This window comes from Oryzias melastigma, linkage group LG14, assembly GCF_002922805.2.
Source record: "Oryzias melastigma strain HK-1 linkage group LG14, ASM292280v2, whole genome shotgun sequence".
Lineage (NCBI taxonomy): Eukaryota > Metazoa > Chordata > Actinopteri > Beloniformes > Adrianichthyidae > Oryzias > Oryzias melastigma.
In genome coordinates, this window is record NC_050525.1 from 11,369,338 (window position 1) to 11,380,707 (window position 11,370).

Genomic DNA, 11,370 nt, shown 5'->3' on the forward strand with positions numbered 1-11,370 from the left:
AATGTAGCAGAAAAACACCCCCGCCTCCTCAATCAAATGTATTACATTTAATTTTGTAATTATGTTTATATGGTGTAAAGTTTCAGTCTTCTTAAGTTATGGACACACCGACCATGTGACGAGCGTTCAAGAGTTTAGCCCATTCCTGAATGCTAGTATGGCCCATAATGTTCACACTGGACAACCAGGGAGGGACTTCTCCTTCTTTTTCTGTTTTCAAAAATCTTGCAAATCTCGCTCCAGTTTTTCTTTACGAAAGACTTGGTGCCATATAATTCTGTCCGGGCCCAAACCGGAATTGTTAATTTCTCCTCCGTGATCAATTTTCAAACAGTTGGTGCTTCTCATTGATGTGTCACTACCAAATCCAAGTTCAACTCAAATAACTTTATTTATCCGTCAGAAACCTCATTTGCATACCAAACGTCAGCACAAGTTTAGGCCCACATATACAGAACCTTGATAAAACACATTCATCAGCATAAATACGTAAAAATAGAAATAAATAGATCAATCTCTGTTTGCCTTTATCAAGTCTCTGATTGGTCAAAGTTTAACCTGGTTCACCTTGCAATGCACGATTAACGGCCGCACATTTTGTAGGTATAGAGCCTGCAACGTTGTGTAATAATTAGCGTAGCTACTAGGGCTGGGTTGATAAAGTGGTTATTCGATCTGAATTGATCTAAGCCTCATCAAGCAATAACCGATCCATAAAAGTAGAGATCAATGCTAAAGTCCGCTAGCTTGATGCTAACGTATAATGGGATTTCCCATAGGAAGCCTAACACTTGGTCGACCTAAACATGCATTGGTGACTAAAGATAGATTTTTATATACTCAGAACTGGTTGGATTGAGGGGGTTAAACCACCAAACAGTTTCCTAATGCACCTTGGTGTGAGACATCTATTGGGGCTTTAACTTTAAATGAGCAAAAAATGTTGACATTTGTTAAAAGACGATTTGTAAGAGTTAATAGAGCTGAGAACTCATCAGTCAAAAAACCCTGCCCCCTGTTTCACACTATTTAGACTTCAAGTTTGAAATAGATCCAGCACATCCAATAAAAATATTTCAAATTAGTGCACAAAGACGATAAAAAACATGTTCATGTAATGTAGTGAACTGAAATGACTCATGTTATTCTGTTTTGAAGGGTAAAACAATCAAGTTCCACTTTATTAAAGCCTGTTTTAGGACATAACCACCCTTGAGAGGATGATGTGCACTATTTCTGCTGCATTCCTTGTTAATGAAATTTAAGCAACAGCATTTTTCCGTTAAATATAGATTGACAAGTGCAATAAGTTCTGTTTTGGCCGCTGTGCTCGCAGCTGTCATCAGTGACACCCCCTAAACTCCACTTAAGTTGTTGTCTTTGTTAATTAGGCTTGTTTAATTTATGGTTGGAGTCGACCAGTGAAAGGGAAAAGTGTGGGCGGAGCACAATAAAAGCAGGATAGGACTTGATCAAACGCACAGAGATGGTTTCAGAGATGACTTCTGACACAACAAGACCACAATGATGAGCTAATGAGGGGCGCTGCGCCGCCATCACTTTTGAGCAGAGAGCAAAACATCAAACTGAACCGCTTCAGACTTCTTTTGGAATTCCTACAAAAAGAGGATTGTAAGGGTTAATGTCTGGAACTCCAGAAGTCTAATATGTTGAATGGCTGTGTTTAAAAAATGTACAGGAACGCTGCCAAAGCTGGAGAAAAGGAGTCCCATGGAAAGCTTCCCAATTAGCAGAGGAAGAGTGCAGCACAAGACAGAATAAAAAACAGAGTCAGCGCCAGAAAAAACAGTCAAAAGGAGGACAGAAATCATCTTTATGAAGTCTGTTCTTTGTAGACAGGTGAAAGGCACAAAAACAGAGCCATCTGAAGGGAAACTCAGCCTCTACTGGCTATTGTGACACAATGAACCGCTGCAATCAAGATCCATCGGTGGATCTGAAAAATGCTCGGCGAAAAATATGGACCTGCTCTGATGTAAACTGAGTGAGCTCGTGGGGTCCATGAGGAAATAAATCAGGTCAAATGTCACACAGAGTTTCAAAAAACACTCAGGTTTAATTGTCAGTTGTACGTTTTCCCAAGTAATCAAATCCCATTTTACAGGGTGAACATAAATTTAAATTATTTTTTAGAATCAAAGTATAAACACATGTTGCAGGGTTTAAATCTAATTTTATTGATAGTAAATATGCATACTTTTCATGAAAATGTCCTTTCCATGCAACATAAACTTCATGTGAAGCTCCTTTTAAATTCTTGACTTACACATGTTTTGAATTAAATTATGTTGCAACAAAAAAAAACACATAAAACAAATAAAACAATTTGATTCAATAAGAACATTCTCCTTGTTTTTTTTTTTTTTTACCAATTTATGTACACATTTAAGTGTCTGGAAAAGGAAGTATACATGTTAAAAAGTTAAACGGGTGATAAACCTTCAGTCTATTTGCACCACGACACAAATGTTTTCGACTTATATAGATTTTATTATTGTTTTTTAATATAATTCTCTCCATCATGCTTTGAACAAATGTTTTTTACATTATTTTTATGGATTGTTTGGCGTTCATACAGCTCAAAAGTTCACCAAATGTTGGAAACTTCTTTTCCAAAACATAAATTGTTTTGCACATGTCACAAATATCACAAATGCATCCTGAACGATGCTGTTCCACACCTAATATACAACCAAGTGATAAACTGACAGAAAAAGGATGAATAGCTTTGACCTGTTTCCATGTCTATAATGAAAAAAGTGAATCATTAGATCAATTAACAAAAACTTATTATTAAAATTATCAGTCTTCATCAAATTGAATTGAGTTGAGTTTACTCAACTTAAATGTTTAAATTAATTAAAACACATATTTTTAGAGCTTTTATTAATTTATCCAATGGTTCAATTTTTTACAGAGTATATACCAATAAAATATATTTAAAACTATTTTTTTGCATATTTGTTGGCAGAGGATTGGAGATGAGTATTTCTTCTGAAAGGTCGGTAAGAATTTACTCTTTGGGGAGGCTTAAGTTTTCAAAATAAAAGAGTCCTTAACATGCAGCAAAAGTTTCTTCCAACTTTTTTTCTCTGCATTTAATAGTAAATTATTTTTGCCTAAAAATCTTTAACCATTTCTTCCATACGACAGTAATGTCATAATAGTTTCTACTCTTTAAATCGTACTGCATGTGCTCAAACTCTAAAACTCTGCAAAAGCTATTTCAGCCATGATGGTTTTATTCTTTCCAGAAAACTTTTAATGGTATTGAGGTCCTGAACTTGTGTTTCTGTCTGATCATGTATCTAACCTTTTCATCATTTTCTGCTGCTGCCCTTTGCCCTGCTATATGATCAAACTGATCTCCATATAGCATTAGTGATTTTATGACTTAATTTATTTGATGTATTCAGCTCCATCAGTGCCACAGTTCTAAAAAAATGATAACATTTTCACATTTTACTGCAGATTCTGTCAAATGATTCCAATTTCTGAAGTATCAATGGTGTTTCTCTAAAGCTTTACTTTTGTTTTCAACAAGTTCAATGAAAATAATCAGTTTTGCCTATTTTTTTCTAGTCTTTTGTATCATTTCTGTCAATAGTGGTGCCCTTGTTGTCCATAGAGGCCAGCATGTGCATTGTACGGACTGAAACTGGCAGACCAGATCGCTCGAGGTCAGCCTGAACTCTTCCTATCTTTGTGCAATGTTTATTTGCCCTGTAACACCAGCCTGTACAGACGTCTCACATTGTGTTTCTTAACAGTTTTCCACAATCACAACTGTGAAATTTGTTTCATATTTCAAACTGTAGGAATGAAAATAAAAGCGTGTTTGGCAGTTCCACTAAAGCTCTGGCAGGATCTGTTATTTGCTGGTAATTGATTTTCTTTGATATTTTAGAACCTTCAGTTTTATTGATTTCAAATTATATTGTTATCTATATTGTTATCTATTGTAAAATCATTCCCAGTGGTCTTTTAATTATGATTATCCCATTTACAGACAAAATAAAAAAACACTTTATCAATTTTTTTAGGACAGTTTCTGCAAAACGGCAGGAGTTCATCAGAAATTTACCACTGAGTTATGAGTTGTAGGGGGAAGTAAGCCTCCACTTATATCCCATCATCCCTTTGCTTACACTCTCTCCCACTAACTTACAACCTCTTACAATCCAAACTGTGTAAAATATGGCAGCTTGGATGATCTTTCTACAAGCAGATGAAGACCAAGAAGAAGGAGAAATGTATTTATATAACACTTTTCACAAGTAAAAACCACAAAGTGCTTTAAAGACGTGATTAAAACAAAATACAAATGTAATAAAATAGGATAAAATGAATAAAACAACGTAGGTAAAAATAAAATAAATGTAAAAACAAGTAAAAGGTAGTCAAACAGAAAAAAAACTTAACTAAAAGTCCATCTGAATAAAATTGACTTAAGAAGTTTTCAATTCTGGGAGTTCTAGAGCCTGGGGGCTAAATGGACAGGTCTCCACGGGTTTTAAATTTTGTTCTCAGGACTTTGAGAAGATTTTGATTTGAGGACCAGATGCATCAGAATGAACAGAGCAGGAAGACTTTTGGCCTCTGCGTCACAAAACTGAACTTTTTTTAAGTGAGGATTTTCATCTGCTCCTGATCCATCAGGATTTCAATAAAGAAATATTCAGAAATGCAGTTTTAATCCTAAATTCTTTATATTTGTCCTCCGTCATGAAGAAAATACCGAAGGGGAACATGTTGTAAACACCAAAAACATGATTTTTATTGGATTTTCTCTTTTAAAAATGCTTTTTAATAATACAATTACCATATTATAGTAGGAAAATATGAAAGTAACATTTGATTTTCAGCTGTATTTGAAATATGAGTGAAAAGAAGCACAATTTATTTTTAATTCCATAGATAATCAATAATCCACATTTGTTCTCCCAAACAGAATCTATGAAAAGAACAGTAAATGCCCCTTGAAACTCTTTCTTCAAAAAACATATTTATTTTTGGTTGTGCAACATTTCTATTCATTTTGAAGGTGTCAAAGTCCACAGTGTCCAACATGTTTCTAACAAACCTGATGTTGTAGCATCTTACTGGCCAAACACACCTGTACAAGGTAATCAGCAACAGACGGTAAAGTTTCTGAAAACCAGCAGAAGGCCTGAAGTCTGAAAAGGAATGCACATAAGTGTAATGGTAACCCTCAATGAGTTAAAAGCTTAAAAGTTTAAGTTTGCAAACTTTTGCAGGATGTGACTTTGCATTGGAATGCTTAGGGAAAAAAATGTGGAAAATCTGTTAGGGGAGAGTTTAGAAATCTCTTGGCAAGAAAACTAAAACATATTTTAAAAAGGGTTACGCTGTGAAAGAATAAAGCTATTTTTGATACTTTATCATTTTACACATCTTTAAATTCTACATTTTACCAAGAATTCCTTTTTTCACCGTGACCCAGACCATTTTTCATAAATATCCCAGTTTTATAGCTGCTTTTGACTCACTCATTGAAAGTCATTACAAATGTCTCAGAGTAAAAGCAGCTCAAATTTCCTCTCACAGAAAATAAATAAATACATAAATTAATCTGAACCCATAAATTCTTTTTGCACTGGTCAATCCCTGTTGCCCCAGCGACAGGAAAAGTCAGGATCCCCTCTGGACAAAAGTTATCATGAGGTTTCTTTTTAGACTGTAATTTTTTTAATGGACTGTAACTTTAACGGCACTGTTGTCCTCCGATAACCCAGGGTTTATGGCATCTGTTCATTATATTCATCGCTATAAATGATGATCACTTTACACTTGAAAGACCTCTTTTTCTCCAAAAAACAGGGAATAAAAGGAACACTAACCCTCTGTAGCCAGAGTTGTGGCTACATCAGTAAAATCAGTTCTGTAATCATAACATGTGTTTAGATGGAAATCAGTAGTTTTTTACTTGCTAGATCTTAATCCTAGTTGTTTGATTATTTATGTTTATTTTGTTTATAGATAGCAACATATCTGACTGAAAAAAAGCATAAAACATCAATATAAAAGTTTGTACTTGGTTGGAGCAGAAGTAAGACTGCATATTTCCCATCATCCCTTTGGCTGTGTCAGAATTCCTACCCTAATAACTAGCAAAAAACTATGTAGTGCCCTGGATTTTAAAAAGCAATTCGGACACCATGCTCTGTACTTTTTGATGTTTTTAAACGCTGGACATATCACCGATTTCACAAAGTGAAAATCTAATCAATATGAACATTTCATGATATATATTAGTGACTCCACTGTGTTCTGGTGATGAAAATGTGGATGGTTTATTAAAAAATTACATTTAAACATGTTTTTTTTAACAAAAATCTTTTGACATCAATGCAATGTTCGGTCTATATTTGCTAATGTAGTGAGCATCTTTGCAAAGACTTCTGGGAAATTTCTATGGCATTCAATTTTGGAATTGTAGATTCGGACAGCACTACAAAAAGTAGGGAAGGAATTCAGACATGGTGTTTGTCTACTCTCTCTCCCGCTAGCTTACAGCCTCCCACAACCCCAAGCTAACATCAGTGTTGCAACAAAACGGCGAATATATTGTATGCAGCCGTACAGTTTTGAGCAAGATGGCAAATCAGACGAGGAGAACGAAGACGTTAATGGATCTATTTGTTTGCAAGTGGATGCATCAGAAGTGGAGAAGGAAGACTTTTACCCACACATGGCAGTTTTCAAGCCAAGAGTTTTTACCATATCTAAAATAACTTGAATAAAGAAATACTGAATTTTTATATTACATTCTTTTATAAATGTCTTCCACCATGATATAAAATACTACAAGAACATGTTAGAAACACCAAAAACACAAAGGAGTGTGTATTTCTAGGTCTGTTTGGAGGCAGGTTGGTTTCAACTAGCCTGGCAGAAGAGTCAAAAACGAATTACAAGCAAATCATCATCAGATAAAGTTGACACAGTTTTGAACTACTTCCATTTATAAATTAAAACCCATCTCCTGCAGAGATGGACATCTGTGTCTCTTAATCTGTGCAACCAGATAGGTTTTCCTTGAACACTGAAAATGATAAAATGTGACCTATTTCTTAATCTGTGTATGTTTCAATTATTTGTTCTCTCTTGTGGCTGTTTACACTTAAGAAAAACACACAAAAATCTGCACAAAAAGTCATATTTCTGCACAAACTCGAGTCAAAAACCAGTGTTTAGTTTGACTTCAGTGTTTCGGCGTAGTCCTGATTTTTTCCCAGCCTTGACACACCTGATTCAAATCACTGTGACTCATTATTGGGTTTTCTGCAGAGCTGATGAGATGAATCAGTTGAAGGAATCAGGAAAATAAGCAAAACATGTGGGCAGAAGAACTCCATGACCAGGGTTGGGGATCGTTGGTTCGAGTGAAATTGAACACAGCCTGTACAGGAAATCTACGAGTGGCTTTCGCTTAGTGTCACCTTCAATAGGCCAAGAAAAAGCAGGACACTTTGAAATGCAGCGGGATGAAGGATCGAAAATGGCGTGCAGTCTTTGTGTTGTTTTGGACATAGTTTCTGCAGAGCTGCAGTAGTTCATTAGAAATTCACCACTAAATTGAGTGTTTGTGAGGAATAAGCCCCTCATAACTCTGTTCACACACTCTCCTGCTAGCCCCTCACACCCTCAACCTAACATTACTAGTGCAACAAAAATAGCGAGCAATATTGGAGCTTTCCAGGGATACAGTTTTAAGACAGTTTTAAATGAAGACGTTCATGGATCTATTTGTCTATAAGTGGATGGATCTGACTAGAGCGGAGCAGGGCGCTTGTGGCCCACCGATTGTAACGCCTATAAATCCATCCATTTTCTTGTCCGCTTCTTCCCTTTCGGGGTCGCGGGGTGCTGGAGCCTATCCCGGCTACTGATGGGCGAAGGCGGGGTCCACCCTGGACAGGTCGCCAGTCTGTCGCAAGGCCACAATCACACACACATTCACTCGCACATCCACACCTAGGGGCAATTTAGAGTCACCAATTAACCTATGAAGCATGTTTTTGGACAGTGGGAGGAAGCCGGAGTCCCCGGTGAAAACCCACGCATGCACGGGGAGAACATGCAAACTCCACACAGAAAGGTCCCAGCCGGGATTCGAACCGGGGCCTTCTTGCTGTGAGGCAAGAGCGCTAACCACTGCGCCACCGTGCAGCCCACGCCTATAAATGTTTTCCGTTTTTTTTTTTTTCATCTGTTCCTGATTTATTTATTTTTCCACATCAAAATAATACAAATAGAGCATTATATATGACCACTAAATGTTTCCACACACTGGACTGGAATGATGGTTGATCATTTTATCACTTGTGTAATCACGGTGATGACACTTGGTCATTTTTACATAAAATAGATCATATCTCGATCCAAATGGCATTTTCTAAGGGTGTTATCGATTTAATTTATGTTGAAACAAACGATTCAATCAACTGGTTGGTTTGTAGGAATATAAATCGATTAATTGATGAATCGTTACAACTCCATTATGTAATTTCAAGCTTAATTGCGTTGATATATGTTCTCCATTGAGATGAAATGCCACAAAAACTTGTTAAAACACCATATTCATTGTGTGAGTCTTTAAGAAATAAAACATGTGGCCATATGTGTCCAACTAATTGAGCATGAAATTTGAGTAAATGTGGAGTTCAATCAATCCGCATACAAAGAAGCATGTGTGCTTTGGAGTTCTGTAACTAAAAGGACTAAATGAAAGCAATGCAAATATTATTTTTCTAACTTAAAACTAAAACTTAACGATTGATGGTTGGGTCTTTAGTACAAAAATGCGCAATATCTTAAAGTACAACAGAGATAAATTGCAGGTTTTCTCACCTGTTGCATGTATTTAGATGTGAAAGGGTTTAGCCTTCACCTCCTCAGACTCAAGGGGTCTATTCTTGCTTCAACACTTTGATCTTATCTGAACGATCTGCATGATTTCTGAACTTTTGAACAACGATGAAGCGTTTTATAAAGACCCTTCTGAGCTGTGAGAACCCCCATTGACAAATTCTTTAAAGCCTCATTGTCATGTTGCTGCAATTATAAATAGGAAATGTTTGCGGCCACACGATGAAAGTCTAAAAAAATGTGATGCACGCGTGCAAGCCCATAAAACGGCTGCAGGCGGCGGCGATAAGAAATGAAGAAAAGCTTTGTGTGGATGCGATGAGGGTTAGAGCATATCTATGTTTAATAATCTGGTTAATTGGACTCCGGGGTGTTGTTATTCCATGTGATTGCAGCAGCGAACTTACGCGCCTCCGACTCTAAACATCGCGGTTTAGGAGGAGTTTGCGCCTCTTGCAGCTCCTCTCAGACCTTCACCAAAGCGTTTCCCTCTACGTGAGCGCGGCAGAGCAACAAGCGCGGACCTGCGGACACTTTTCAGCGTGCAAAGTCCAGAGTCACTTTCTGGGAGATGAGCCAAACCAGCCGACAGTTGCCCTGCAGCAGAAACTGCGCTCAGGGGACGGCGGGGAAGGCAGGCGACGCGGCGGGCGCTCTCGGCATGGCGCGGAAAAGCGAGGAAAGTGGAGGGTTTTTCAGCAAGACGCGCACCGGAAGACTCCGGGACTCGGAGAGCGGCGGCTACGCGTCCGAGCGCGCAAATGCGCAAGACATGGAGGCGCACTGCTGCCAGGCGGCCCCCAAGGAGAACTGCCGCGCGGGGGACGGCCGCGCGCTCTCCGCCTGCATCTCCGAGACGGCCCGGGAACTGTGCAAAGCCGTGTCCGTGTCCCTGGGTCTCACCGTGGAGTCCGGGGACGCCGGCAGCGCGGATGCCGCGTGCGCGCCGAGCGAGCACATGAGCGCGGAGTGCTTTTACGACGTGACCTGTCCCGGAGCCCCGACGGCCGAGTACAGGTGTCCCGAGCGAGCCCCCCACGAGCACAAGCACCCGCTGAAAATGTTCCGGACGTCCGAGAGCCCCTCGCCGTTCCACCCGCTCGGCTCCACTCGGACGTCCGCGCAAAACTTCCCCGCGTGCGAGGCTGATGACATAACCAGCCCCTGCCCCTACGTCCCCCCCGCCTCATCCTCGGAGCACCTGGCTCACTTCGGACACGCGGCTGCGGGCAGGCCGTGCGGGGGCTACGAGCCCCCCGAAGGAGCGGGGGAAGCCGCGGAGGAGAAGTACCCGCCGGAGCAGTACGGCGTCCGAGTCAAATGCGAGGGCAGTGAGATGGCGGGAGCGCTGTGGGCAAGCAATTACACCTTCAACAAGAGGTACAACACGCAGCTGTGGGGGTCGAGGCACTGCGTGAACTCTCAAGACGCGGGGGCGAACCCCGCGTTCATCTCTAACCCCTACGAGGGCAGCGTCGTGCGTCCGGAGCAGTGGTATCCTGGCGGGATGCCCAGGACGCCCTATCCCAACTCCAACTACATGAAGAGTGAGGTCGGTGAGTGGCTGGACGTTTCCTACAGCGATGCAGGGTTAGTCCTATCATCATTACTTTATTATTAATATTATTTCATATTTTATTATTCTGTCTTGTTGCAAGAAACCAAATATGGACCCTTTTTTCTTCAAAAGGTTTATTTTTAAATCTCCTGATCTAATCCGTGCAGATAAATTTAGCTGATTTGTCTCCCAGTTTTTCCCTAAGGGAATGACAAGAAAGACTTTGATCAAGGGAAGTTTTATTTTAAAGAGGGGCTAAAGGAAGTGGCCAGGCGAGCAGGTCATGTGCTTTATGACACCATTAAGCAAAGAAAGGATGGGGATGTCTGCTGTCCTCTGCCTGGCTGGTCACTTAAAAGAGAACAGAAAGGAGGAGAGGATAAATCATGCTGTTTAAAGAATTAAATAATTTTTAAAATCCGCATCAGGATACATTTAAGGTATTTCCATTCTTGCACCAATAACATAAAATAAATAAAATCTTGAAGTGATTTAATAAATAAAATTGTTGGCGCCTTTTCACTGATTTCCCTCTAATGAGCCATCAGCGTTTGACCCAGAGTAACCCCAGCTTGGCTCTTGTGACTGTATTCAGCTATGGGCTGTGGATGGACGGACCTGAGGAGTGACACTTGTTTATTTCAGGCCATGAACTCTCTGACTTCAGTGCCTCTGACTCAGCATGGTTGTATGTAGCTGCACTGTTTCAGTCTGTTATTCTGTCTTTTGTTTTCCATGCACACTTAAAGTTATCCAGATGTGTGAGTGCACAAAACAGACAGCTTAGATATTTATTTATTTATGGGAAATATGTCCTTTATTGTACTGCAGTTATTATTATTGTGTTCTAAAGATAATGTGCTTAATTAATCAAACTCGGAAAATGCCTTTTTAAAATG

At 39.4% G+C, this 11,370-nt stretch overlaps 1 protein-coding gene across 2 annotated transcripts in view; it reads left to right on the forward strand.

Moving 5' to 3' along the window:
- Nucleotides 1-9,199: 9,199 nt before the first annotated feature.
- The window catches only part of ar (androgen receptor), a 31,192-nt gene continuing 29,021 nt past the window's right edge, over nucleotides 9,200-11,370 (forward strand). Inside the window, exon 1 of one of the 2 annotated variants that reach the window (XM_024262753.2) lies at nucleotides 9,200-10,503. In XM_024262753.2, the coding sequence (XP_024118521.1) occupies nucleotides 9,485-10,503 (1,019 nt within the window). In that variant the 5' untranslated portion in view covers nucleotides 9,200-9,484. The remainder of the gene's footprint in view (nucleotides 10,504-11,370) is intronic. The other variant, XM_024262760.1, reaches the window with a different exon arrangement.